The following is a 13,922-nucleotide window of genomic DNA, read 5'->3' on the forward strand; positions in this document are numbered from 1 at the left end:
CAACAGAAGGACATATTATGTCGCACATGGCTTATTGGTTACTAAGATGTAATATCATCAACATGTAATGGCTCCGGCAAATATTCTGGGAGCAGTTGGAATTTTTAGATTAGGTTCTAAAATATAATAAATGTCATGTGTACAGCTGAGCCTTTATTGATTCAGAAATATTCTTTTTAGTGGTTAGGCTGTTAACTTCGCTTTTTTTAAATATAAATGAGCAATTGCTGCATATACAGACTGTGCCAGAAGATAACATTTGCAGTGTGACATTAGAACAATAGAAATTATATTTTACATGTGGGCAGCTCAGTGGTCAAGTGGTCAGCACACAAAAAAAGGTCTTGAGTTCAGTCTTCATTTTTTTGGAGTGGAGTTTGCTTGTTTTTTGTGTGCTTGGGTGGCTTCTCTACCACAATTCAAAGACACAATTTCATACCATGGACCCTCACAACTCTAAAATTTAAATTTGGTATGCATGCAAGTGTTTTTCATTAGCTTTTGTGTTTTTACATCAGAGATTTGCTTTTGAATAAATGATGGGGAAAAATAACAATGAATCTATTAATTTATTCTTTTCTTTTTAAATGTGAGAATCTCTTTTTGAATGTTCCTGTTTCCGTAGCAGTTGTTGAACTATTCCACTGCTGTCACGGGAAAGTCTGCATGGATGTAATTTAACCTCTCAAATTGCAGTACTATTTCTGGCCATTTTAGTTTTTATTTTAGTTTTTTGGATGAACATTAACAACATTAACAACAACACTAGAGTCAATTCTTTGTGTGAGTTAGTTTGAGTTGACAAAAACCCCAAAAGGTTTTGGTGAAGTTTTGGAGAGAATTCATCTTAAACAAATGATAAATAAACCATGTCTTTCAAAGCAATGGTCAAAATTATAGTATAGCTATACTGCTGTGTTTGATTCTTTTTGTGTCCACCTCCCATCAACACTTTGCTGGGTCAATATGACAGCCTAACTTGCTGTCCGGCCAAAATCCCTGCAATTACAAGACACATAAACTAATAAATTAGGAATGGACATATATAATAACCTGGACTGCTAATCAGCTCGCATGGCTGAAAGCAGAGATCATAATTTGCCTCTGTTATTGACAACTTTTGATGGACTTTACTTCCATGTCATTCCTCATAGTTCTGACCTCAGGATGCAGATGAGTAGCACTATCAGATAAATGTTATTATTTCATTCTTACCAGTACAATGTGCTTTTACCAAACTTTTCCCTGACTTGCTGGTAAAACCTTCCATCATTTATTATGGTGTTTTTCGCCATAGAAACCGAGAATAACGTCATCTCATTCAACTATTCAATGCATTCAAGAGCTTAACGAGTGGCAACGTAAGATGGCTGCCAATGTCTTGCTACGGTGAGTGAAGTGGTATTAGCTGTTCAGGTTATGATATACAGTGATCCTTCACTACTTTGCATTTCGTTTATCGTCACATCACTTGGAGTTGTGTGTTGAAACAGATCATTGTGTTTGAAAGGGAATGTCATGTTTCTAAGTGAAAAGTTTTAAGCTGAGCTAATCAATTCAACATTTTTTTTTAGATGATCACTTTTCCCCTAGTTGCACGATTGGGAAGAGGATGATTTAATTAGACTGCCTGGTGTATAAAGGGCTGTGTAGTCTCTTGACACGCCTGTCATGAGAAAATGCAAGCCTGTGCAGCGTGAATAAAGACTTCTTTCCTCTTTTTCTTCCTCATGCCTTCGTCTCCTGGTTGGACATGTGCCCATATCTCATGACAGCACTTTCTTCTTCTTCACCTCTTCATCTACCAAGCGGTCTTCTATTTCAATCAGAATAGCACTGTCAACACCATTCACCCCAGTCGGGTTTACTTGGCACTTGAAATGGAAACATTTTCTTTTACTTTTTGCTTGAAGACAGGAAACTGAAATTTGTTTTCTCAATGCTTTGCTTGCACGTTTGTCCTTCAGTCTCTCATAAACATCCTGCTTCCTGTTCTCCACTTATTTTTTGCTGTCTCTCTCTCTTTTTCACAACCAGGTCCCAGTTTTCTGACCGTCCTTCCAGCCCCATCACTGCCTCATGGTATTCTTACCAAATTTCTCACTGAGTTGCTGAATAAGTAGGGACAGTTCCCCGGCAGCCTCTGACTTCTCCTCTAGCAGCTCATAACGAAGGCTGGAAATGTCCTGCTTGATTTCCTTGAGTTCACCTGTGAATACACAATTGCACCATGTGAGCTCAGGAAAACTGTAGGAAAATACACTTCAGGTATTTGCATAAGCACAACATCTAGACAGATCTAGTTGCTAATTGTACCAAAGCACAATAAGTGCTTATTGCTAGTTGCTTCAAATGTACATCCAATTCAGGACCTGTGTGGCGTAAGACAAGAAAGACAAAAAGCGGTCGTTACCTTCGTTGACTTCATCACTCTCTCTATCCACTTGGGCCTTGAGCACATAACGCTTAATGAGTCGCTTCATGATCTTCTGCAGGGGAAATAGTGAGGACAACAAAATGAGAAGGTGGCGAGGTGATACGGCAGCACTTGTATAGCTAGACTGCAAACAAGTATCTCATTAAAGTTTTAACATGCACACAACAAGCTCGGATACAAACAGAGGTGTTTGCTATTGATGTCAAAGTTGCAACAAGCCTTCGCCGCGTAGTATTTAATCGCTCGTCTCTTTTTTCGGTATCGTAAACTGCTGTGCTTGAAAATAACTGGAGTGGCCCAGTGAGTAGAATTTTCTTTTCATATCTCTCAGAGAGGAGATGAAGTGGAGACAAATGAGGAAGAAGGTCTGATCCCTCTCGAGTGTTCATTTGCTAAGTGCCAGCATTGTGTCCACCTCAGTGAGCTCATGTGGGTCATTTCATCCTCATTATCTTGTGCCCTTCCTTTCTTGCCACTTCACCTCTTTCGTCTTAGTCACACTTCTCTTGTGTCACTGGCTTTCACTACATCCTCTGAAAACTCTTTATTTCCATTCCTATTAATAATCTTTCACAGCCAACTATATTCTTTTCCCCCACTCTTCCTTGTTTCTGCATTTTAAACTTTTCTCTAGTAGAAATTTGTATTGTTTGATGAGTTTGTGAACAAATTTCCGCTCGCAGTTTCCGTACATCGTTCTGTTCCTTGTCTTTTTTTCTTTCTTACTTTTTTTTTTTAATGAGTAGGCATTCTTCCAAGAATGATCCTATGAGGTTTTGGTGAAAATCCACTCAAAATACATAAAACATGTTCAAATGTGACTTAAGGTTTTACAAATTCCAGCCCTCTGACCTGTGAAGTAGATGTGATTACCATGTGGCCAGTCTTGACTTTCATTACTGTATATTCTGCTGTATGTTTTATAGTAACTCAACAATCAAATCAAATATAATATGATTTTGCTTTTCTCATTCAAATTTAACCCATGAGGCTCCAGCTCACCTGCAAATTTATTGAGGAAGAGCCCTACAGAAAATGTATGAATGTATGTATATATGCGTGTCTGTCTGTCTGTCTGTCTGTCTGTCTGTCTGTCTGTCTGTCTGTCTGTATGTATGTATGTATGTATGTATGTATGTATGTATGTATGTATGTATGTATGTATGTATTTATGTGTGTATGTATGTATGTATGTATGTACGTATGTACGTATGTATATATGTACAGTGCTGACGTAGGCTACTAATGTATGTATGTACTGTGCTGATGTAGGCTACTATAACGTTTGCTACTTTTTAATGAATCCCTTATTCTCACCTCATATCTTGTTGGATGCTTTCTAGAATTTCTGGAAAAATTCTGGAATTCTTCTCCTGCAGGACGGTAAGACCTGAAGTGTTCACCCTGGTGCAGGTGCAAACAATAACAAAATGTTAACATTAAAGGAGTGACCTTCCATAATAGGATCATGTGAACCGAGAAAATGATACAAATTCCCTTGACCTAAACAAAGCTCTATTTACTATCTTCCATTTGAGCTGCGACCTCACTTTAGAACATAAGTGTCATTTTAACAGTGCAGCACTAAAACTAGCTGTGGTCACACTGCAATAATCTGATACCTCCCCTTTGGAAAAATCATAACAGAGTATGGCATAGGGAAAATAATGTTTTATTAATTGACTAGATTTACAATAAATGTTTTTGTTATAATCAAATAATCTAAGCTGCAGTCCTGTAGGGGCCTGTTTTCCATGTCTACCTGCTGCAGTTTGGACACCCCTGATCTAAAATATGCTCACGTCACGGGACAGTCCTTTGGAACACATTTAAATGTAATCCAATAGAAAGGATGCACCACATGTTCTATATAAGCACAATGGCTTTCCTAACACGATGTTGTTGTCATAAATAAAATGTTGATAGCATCAGTCACAAGTACCTGTATGTGAATCATACTGTAGATATATTTGCAAACAATTCAATCCATGATGACAACTCCATGTCATCTCATTGTTTCCTCTGAACAAAGCATGTTATAGTCAACATATCTGTAGCAATCAGCACAAAATTATTACATTTAATAATTTGTATCTCTGATGAGTAGGATGTTTTGTTGTGTTATTAAACACGTATGGATTCTCAACAACTGTAAGCGCCACAGTGGCATGCTGTTATTTTGCATTTTCTAACTGCAACTACTGGTGACAGTGGTGGTATTAAGCGATGGATTAAGCCAGGCTCGTCCCTTTTGAAGGCCCAGGGAATAAAAACATACATCATACCACTGATGTATTCACATATCAAAAAGTTGTGTGAATTAATAGCACGGCACAAGTGCACTGTATGTGGTTCTCTCATGTATTTTACAATCATTTTATTTCATTTCAAGGGTAATTTAGTTGCACATCTATTCTATCTGACATAATTGGATAAAGTTCCATTTGAGGAACTCCAACTGTGTGTTGATTATTTTTTTGTAGAACCACAGTGAAAGCAGATGTATTGATTGCTTGCTGCACCTGTTTGACTTTAGTGTCAATACTGCAGAGAATTGAAAAGCCAGGCGAGGCAGCAGCGTGGAACAGAGCTTGTCTCGAGTCAAAAAGCCGACGAATACCTCAAAGCCTCTAACAACCTCTCTAATAGCTTAGCTGAGGCGCCGGCCTGACACATTTGCGTCGACAAATCCAATGAGGAAACGCGTACAGACACAACAAACGTTTGGATTGATTCTCTGTTCAATTCTCTGTTATGTTAAATCAGAGGGATTTTATGAGAGTGGGTTCTCCCTGGCTTTGAGAAATGTGAAGTAATGTAAATGTGACCATGCAGCCAAAGCTTGATCAACTCTCGTGTCATAACGCATCAACCCAACAGATCAGTTGTGTGGAAGCATTGATTCAAGCATTTGTACCTGTCGCTCGTTCATGAGGTCTGTTCGACAAACATTTGACTCGAATTTTGTAGCATTAGCAGGATATTTGTAAGCAATGTTGTTTAATCACTTTACATAAAATGTACATAAAACATTTAAGCTTTACGAGGTTGACTAGAATCTTCTTTAGATCATCGTTATTTTACATCCTCATTTATAAGACAGTCATTATAGTGACTGTATATAGTGCTTTTATACAGCATTTAGAATGTATTTATTTTCCATGTTTTAACTGTGCATCTTTTATGAATCTTGAGTTGGAAATAAACAACTGAACTAAATAGACCGTGCTTCTTCTTAATCATTATTTGCATTTTCAACTGATTGCAATCATACCAAAGTTAAAAATAGAAATGGGCTTGATGTAGGTAAAGAAAGAGAATGTAGCTGAACTAAACCCACAGCTATCTTGTGATAGTGTTATCTAATATCTTCTGACAACTGTGTGCTTGCTCAGTAGAAGTAAATGCAATACCTGAAACAAAACACCACACAGAAATGAAGGCCTACTTCATGGCCACAATTTGCCTTGAAAGTCGTCCATGGAACATTTTTGATTTTGAAAGCTATTGTATTTAGTTCCTCATTAATTTACTTCTTGTATTGGGTTCGGACAGTGACACTTACCTTTCCCTGAGAGTTGAGCATACCAAGCTCCAACTCATTGTTGTGCTGGTGTTTGCCCACCTTGCAGATTCCTAACAAGCCTGACTTGATGCGCAATACCAGGTAGTAGAAGGACTTAGGGCTGGGGACCAGGTTAAAGGGGGCGGGCAAAGTGCGACCCTCGTCGTAGTAGGAGAGCCACAGCTTGGCACGAGCAAACTTCCACTCCACGTCAGCGTCCTCCTGCAGACCAAAAGTGTGCTAAAGGTTAAAGGTGAAGGCTAAAATAATGCTTCCCTTAGACAAGGAGGTTCTGAATGTTCATGCTGACGCAATGAAAAACGAGACTCTATATTTATATTAAACAGGTGCAGTGTGTTTCAAAGTGGATTGCGATTAACAGGGCAGGGGCAGAGCTTTCAAGGCCCGCTCAACACTGATTCAATTTCTATTTTCCTCTCCATTCAGCCATCCAATTTCTGATTTGTTTGGAATCGAGCACCACAACCCGGGTCACCCTCTCCTCAGCAGGGCACGTCTTTTATTCCCAAGACAAAATCACAGGTCTACTCTTAGGTCACGTTCTAGTTGAACGTGAACTGAAGTCATTCTAAATTAAGAACCTTATCAATCTAATCTGGTGCTTGAAGTCGCTTATGCAAATGAGCGGAGGCTCCATATTAATGAGTTGTCGTCAAACGACATCTGCCAGTGTTGACCATGCTATCTCATAACACTAAAATTGGTTCGAGCTGAGCTTCAGACAATCAAAGATGCAGGTAAAAAGCCAACATTCAAACAAGCTTCTCAGAGTTAAAAGGGAAGCTCATTTGTAAGGACATCTTCAAATTCAGGGTCGCAGTTCAAGTCCCTCAGCACACAAAGATAATTGCAAATAATTGCCGTTGTGAGTCTCATCTCTCAGACATCTTTCGTTGCATGCCTGCATGTGTGTGGTCTGCTTCTCTGAGAGGAGTGCAACAAAAATATACAGCAAACTGTTCAATCAAACTTTCCCTTGAGAGATAAATAATGCAACATTTTATTAAAACCAACAAGAACAAAATACATCTTCTTTGTATAATTCTACAGGGATTCAAATCTGGCAATTAATGTACATTTATACGAGTAGATATACCTGGCTAGCATCACAATTATGATGACAAACTATCTTACCATGAGCATGATCCTTTACCCTTTACCCTAACATACCAATGCATTACTAACACACTTTGACCAAATCTGGCAACAACAACAACAAACCTATATTGTGTCAGACCAATCAGAGTCATCAATGGGTGACTACACCTAAAAACTTTGAAGTATTTTTGGATTAAAAGTGAATCCTCTTCAACAAACAAATCAGTCCAGTTGCCTCAATTCAACCTTTGCGGATTAACACAAACAGCTAATATCCCGCTACACTGCCTACTCTATAAACGAATGGGTGAAAAAATACTGAATCTTCTTTTATGACAGTTTTGTGGTATCTGCATAAAAGCGTCTTATGATGATCAATACATTAGCTACATTTGGAAAGCAGAAGGAGGGCAACTCGGTCCGTCCCATTCTGTATCAACGCTTTCACACTTTAAAATAGTCTAAACTCAAAAATATTCCAGATAAGGAACACTAACAACCTCTCAAAAACACCAACTTATCTGCATTTTTATGGGAAAAAGAAGATAAATGTTCACCTCAATCTCCTGGTACGAGCTGTTGATCATGGCAATGAGCATGTTGAGAAGGACGACCACCATGGTGACATTGTAGACCCCGTACAACACGTAACCAATGTTCTCTATGAACTTATGGTCATACTTCAGCACTACTGAGATCACTTCTGACAGCCCGAAGATGGACCAGAAAAGAGTCTTAAAACTCTCCTCCACTCTGCAATGATAGAAATGGAAGTGGTAAGAAAAACGGGATGTGAACCATAAAAAACAAGCAACATTCACTTTAGATGTGGTTGTTTTTCTCAAGTGAAAAAAATTGTATTTGTTTGAAAGGTTATTTTCAACACCACTGTGGTTACAAACACACTTGGGAGCGGAATGGAGTTATTCATCTAATTGACTCTTTTCTCTCACGGTATTACCCTTCTTTTTCTTGCGTTAAAGGCTGGGAAACAAAAGCTGAGGATACATGGGATTCAACACTGAACCGCATCAATCCATGCAAGACTTGGACGGCTACAGTTTAAAGTTCTCCATCATTTTGAGCCAACATTTCCAAGTATTGGATCAATGCATTGAAAATTCTCCCTCTCTCTCCCACAGGTTTTAGATCAATCTGAGCTTAGCAGTCCGGAAGGGGATAACCTTTGAAAACAAAAAAAAACAGCTTTCACATCACAAACCATGTCAAACTGAAAAATGAGACACCACCTCTTTTATACTCTCCTCGTGTAATAGAGTTGTGGCAAGAAAGAAATCATCTCACTTACTTAGAGCATTTTGAGATCAATACAATTTATGGTCAGGAACTGCCCCTCACTGACAGTGAACTAATGTGTGCTTGTTGGGCCAGAAGGACAAAAAATGAGATGCAGGAATTGTGACATTCACATTGATGTTTTGGCAAATATTGCTTCAAAACAACTGAACGGTGGCTGAGTAGAAGGAAGATGGCACTGTCTGGTTGGATAGCTGCGGGCAGGTTGAGGTAAAGACTGGAGGATCTGTCAGCTCCCCCATAAGGCTCAGTGGGTGTCTTCCAAATCGTCTTGGTTCAAATACACGGTTTTAATGGTGCACAGAGAGCCTGATGAAGGCATGTGGAGGGGAAAAGTCTCTTCAAGTTGGAAGCAAGACACGCTGACTTTTCTTTTCCACTGCATTCTTAGAAAATATTCTCTGTTGACTACTTCAACTTTCAGGTGAAAGTAAATCGAACTTGTCACACTTTCATACGTTCATATTTCTTTCCCCTCAATATACTGTGCATTGACTTAATCATCGGAGAAAAATTTAAAGAACAATTGAAACAAATCCTCAAATTGTTAGTGTGGAAGAGATGTTATCAAATAAAACTGTCATGATTTGATCTTTATTTGTTTTCCTTGGATAGAATTCCTTCAATCCAATCAGAGTTCGGATTGAAATGATGATCGACTTCGTGGACACTAAAAGTATTGTGTGTTTATGCGTCTTTTGGGGAGAACAAATCATTTGGACATGCGCAGATTGACAGAATATAGGAGTAGTAGACTTTTTTTTTATTAGTAGTAGACCAGGAAGCCGTGGTGACCTCTGTGTCAACAAAACATCTCTCTGTCCATTTCTACTTTACACTTTAACATTATTTCACATATTGTTCCCCTTGGAGGTGTTACACGGAGGTAACACTTCCTACTGGATCGACAATGTATTCTCCGGGATGACAACTCTCACTAGCTTTTGTAAGACTATGATAGATATTATTTTAAAAAATGACATACATTTCACCTGTTCTCTCTGCAAGATGTTATCATCTCCAGCATTATATGCAATATACTGAAGTGACAACAACAGTGCTTCTTGTCTCCTTATCTTAGTATTTTTGTGCCGCTGTGCTATATTTTGTAAACCTTGGAAAAGCTTCCTTGCTATTCCTTTCACACACGGCCAACAGGCTGTCATGAGCACAACCGAGCAAAGTAATTTTACTGGGCTTTGCCTTGAAAGCCTGTTATTTTCAACCTTTCACATTTGAAATAACGTTTCATCTCTTATCTGCACTTTCTCCTGACAATGTGCAATTCTCCCGCACTTTGAAAGGTGACACTGAAACACAAAGGCTAATTGCTGGGTCTTTAATGATATGCTATCCACAATTATGCTTTTAATAAAATTACTCTCCATTTGATCTGAATTAAACACATTTCAGATTTGGTGTTGCTATGATATAAACAACGACCAAATACAAATAAAGACAAGTCGTAATATTGATGAGCGACTCTCCAGCCTATATGCGTGTCTGAAAATTCCATACTCTAAGGGACAAATGTTCTGTGAATGGATAATTATAAAAAAAAAATGGACCTAATGAAAATTATTCTATTCATCAGAACAGACTGTTGGTTAAAGTCGATAAAGAAAATGAAGGTCTTCAAGCTAGACCTTGCTATGTGCACCACTCTGACAGATTACGTTTTGGCAGTTTCCTCATGTACTGCAGACTCACGGCCAATTTACACTCTTCACTTGCTATGTCACTGTCATGGCATTCAGTGTAGCGTGGAAGGGGTATTCTGAAAAGATCCAGCCCTTTGAATTAAGTGTTGTAGACGACCACAAACATAACACCAGACCTTCTATGTCCACTTCAAGTGGAGCTACTCAATTAACATTTTCAAACACTGAAAAAAAGTCTTGAATTCAAAATGAACAAAGTCCATTTCAAATAGTCAAATAGTGTTAGAGGGAATCTTGAATATTAAACACAAGCTGACCTCCGAATTGAATGTAAAGGCAAAAATCTCTTTTACTTTTCAGTTCAAAGATAAACCTGAAAATAGAATTCATTTTACTATTTTACATTAAGTCATGTAGAGTAATAATGTTTTATTATTATTGCAGCCAGATATGGCATCACCTTTTCACAATAAATTACATTTCTTGTTCTGTGTTCATTATCCTACAACAGATTTGTTTTCTGCAAAAATAACTTTGAAAAATATGTAATATTTTTGGGTTTTGTGATATATGATCATGTTGAAGTTTTTTTTCCCCCAAAGTAATTTGAATGAGCTAAATGTTTGAAATTTCAAATAGGAAAGATGTCAGGATGTACAGGATGAGTGTCATTGTATTCATTTTACGGTTAGTCTGCCAGTAAACATAAACTGGGAATTGTAGTGACTTGAAGGCTCCTCATCAGTTTGTCCAACTGTAACAATCTCACAATCTCAATTTATCACTCATATCTCAAGGTACCACTGTATTTCTATTTTCCATGTTGCCAGGACTGGTACTCTCCTGAAGCAACTAAAATAAAGCTAAACCCAGAGTTGTAGTCCATCCTTGTATTTGCTGAGTGAGCCGAAGATTCACAAGGGAGCAGTTTGGAATTCACAATTTTGTGTGACATTTTACAGAAAGGCTGGAATACTACAACCTCAGGCTATTCATTACAACAGAAACCCTGTTAACTACAAATAACGGGAGTCTGGTTAGGACACTGAGCGATGTGGTGGATCGCTCAATGTGCGGGCTTTTGTCGCATATGTGTCAGAGTTTCTGCCGCGCTGCTTTTGCAGCAATTCAAAACATGAATCGCAACTGCATGATGTGATGGAGTCGCAAATTACAGCCAATCAAAATGCACAGAAGCTTTCACAGGGGTGAAATGTCCATTTCTGAGTCATAAGCACGTGCTGGGACACCGCCGGGATACATCACGTGTCGCCAAGCGATAGAAATACAGTTTACACAGTATAGCTATTGGGTTTTACAACAATACTTAATCATATTTGATGAAATAGCTGAGCTTGTGTTTCAAAAAATATATGCGTGCGACGTACGTACTGCGTCGATGACTTTAAAATGAATGGGAGTGAGCCCCACCTTTAAATATAGTTCCGACTATTCTGCTTTATTCTCGCCAATGTCCTCTTTCTGTTTTAGTGGCTCAATGTGTGGGATTGAGTTGCCAGGTGTCATTTCTTTGCTATGATCGGATCCTAGTCAGATTCAGAAGCATCGCGCAGTGTGTCGGCCTTTGTGGGGTCAGAGTGCTTCGTACGAAAGCTTACTACCATATGCTGCCGAAGTGGCTGAACTATGGTAACTCGGGCATTGAGTTGTTATGGTTACACTGTGGGTGTGCGTATGTGTGTGACAATGTGTCGATGTGTGCGCGTGGCCCATTATACAGCCTGTTGGGAAATGCCACTCTTAATAATAGATAATAGCACGTCATCCGTCTCTGTCGCCAGATGCCCACTTCCCCTGCTGCTTTACTGATGCGTAGACAATGCTGTCGCGATAACACACGATAACGCCCGCCCGCACACGTTGAATGCTTGTGGCAAAGATCAGAGGGCTAACGTCCTGCAGAGTTTTCTTGGTGTGTGTGTGTGTGTGTGTGTGTGTGTGTGTGTGTGTGTGTGTGTGTGTGTATCACCCTGGCTCTGCAGGAGCGTTTCCATCCTAATCACAGACAGGCCCAAATCAACCTGATCCCTCTGAAAGACATGTTTCTAGTATACTGCTTGATCTTTGCTGTCTATGGGATGCCAGCCATTGTCTTTGCTTTCCTTTCGCTCTCTCTTTTATTTGCTCGCTCCACCGACTCCTTCTTCATTATAATCCCATTGCTATTGCTTTTATATCTGTCATCCAATCACCCCTCGCCCCCTTGTGAATTCCAGCAGCTTTCAGCCATTACTCCATCCTTCATCTATTCCTTTCAATTATAGAACCCCGACCCCCTTCCTCCTCCCTGTACACACTCTTTCACAACTCGCATGGTCCTCCTCTTTTTATGATCTACAGGGACATGCTCAGTCGCTCGGAGTTAATGTGAAAGTTGACTTTGCAAAGAGATTGTCCATCACTGCTCTGAAATTTTTGCCCAACCTTTTCAAATAATATTGTATATATATAATATTGAATGCCGTTTTTTTTTTTATAGCGACTGACCGTTTTCTCTTCAGGCTGACTGACAAATAAAGATGACTACTTAAATATTCATTTGTCATTTTCTGGTGCCAAACTCACCGTCACCATAGTGATAGCAGGGTTGTGTTGTCATGCATGTGCTGCTTTTAAGGAAGTTAGGGAACCTGCTATTGAAGCATGTTCATATATTTGAAAGCAAGACAATGATTTTGTGTGTTTTTGTTTTGTAAGGTGTTGTGATTTGAACACTTAGTGCGTGTGAAATTATCTCTCTTGGTGATTAGATCATAAATGCGCAGCATTCACACATAGCCTTTCTAATCCTCCTGGGACACATTTCCAATAATGCTTTTTTAAAATAATAATGAAACAAGCGGAATGCTGTAAAGATAAATGCTATGCTGCTCACATACATGAAGATGGCAGAGCCTACAGAGCAGCTTCACTATTTTGTTCACAACACCTGAGAAAGTTTGAGAAGGAATGAAGCTTTTTCCAATTACCAGGTGGCCACCCGACCACCTGAGCCGTAGCTACTGCAAATTAGTTTTCGAGTGATGCGTTAACAAAGTTTAAAGTGACCTTTTTCCAACAACTCTATGTGAGTCGGCATGTCTTTCTTGATTGTCAAAGCAAAAATGGTCCAAGCTGACGTACAACAAATTCAGAATACCGGAAACACGCTCACGAAAATGATTTAAAATGCACAAATTGGAGGAATGGAAGTCCAACAACTATACCTCTGTCAGTTATTAGCTTAAGGAAAATAACGACTTTTAAAGACTTTTAAAAGGCCCTTCTTGTCTAAAGTTGCTACAGTATATAAATGATGTTCATCAGCTGTTAAGAGTGCTGACTGCAATTTCCTCATTTTGGTCTTTCCACTATTGTAATTGACGAGAGTCATTCAGTAAATCAATATTATTTTTTTAAAGTTACTTTATGTTATATTTGGGATTGTTTAAAATCGTACAATTATATTTATCAAGCAATATATATGTTTTACATACTCTGGGAAAAAATGTTTTAATGCCAATTTAGGCTTTGTTTTTAGTTTTTGTGACTTCTGAAGGAGCCGCAGTCTCAGCGTTGTATGAACCTTTCTATTTTTCATTTTTTTCCGACAGTTAAAATGTTCAGTCGAGTCGGGTGGGGTGCAGAAGGCAATCACCTGGGCGGACGACAACTTTGAAAACAGTGCGTTTGCATCCAACAAATAACCCCGTGGGATGTTTGCACAGGTGTAGAAGTTCTTTCATACTATGGCACCAAATTACCTTGAGAGCCTGTTTCTAATATTTTGGACATTCAGCTGCATGAGACATAAGAGTGGTTC

At 38.9% G+C, this 13,922-nt stretch overlaps 1 protein-coding gene across 1 annotated transcript in view; it reads right to left on the reverse strand.

Annotated features, from left to right (window-relative positions):
- Positions 1-1,853: 1,853 nt before the first annotated feature.
- The window catches only part of trpc7b (transient receptor potential cation channel, subfamily C, member 7b), a 39,422-nt gene continuing 27,353 nt past the window's right edge, over positions 1,854-13,922 (reverse strand). The window contains 5 exon segments of the mRNA XM_085903500.1: positions 1,854-2,209; positions 2,414-2,489; positions 3,755-3,772; positions 5,925-6,224; positions 7,679-7,874. Of these exon segments, the coding sequence (XP_085759626.1) occupies positions 2,070-2,209; positions 2,414-2,489; positions 3,755-3,772; positions 5,925-6,224; positions 7,679-7,874 (730 nt within the window). The 3' untranslated portion in view covers positions 1,854-2,069.

This window comes from Syngnathus leptorhynchus, chromosome 2 (assembly GCF_054491065.1).
Source record: "Syngnathus leptorhynchus isolate UIUO chromosome 2, UIUO_Slep, whole genome shotgun sequence".
In the NCBI taxonomy this organism is placed as follows: domain Eukaryota; kingdom Metazoa; phylum Chordata; class Actinopteri; order Syngnathiformes; family Syngnathidae; genus Syngnathus; species Syngnathus leptorhynchus.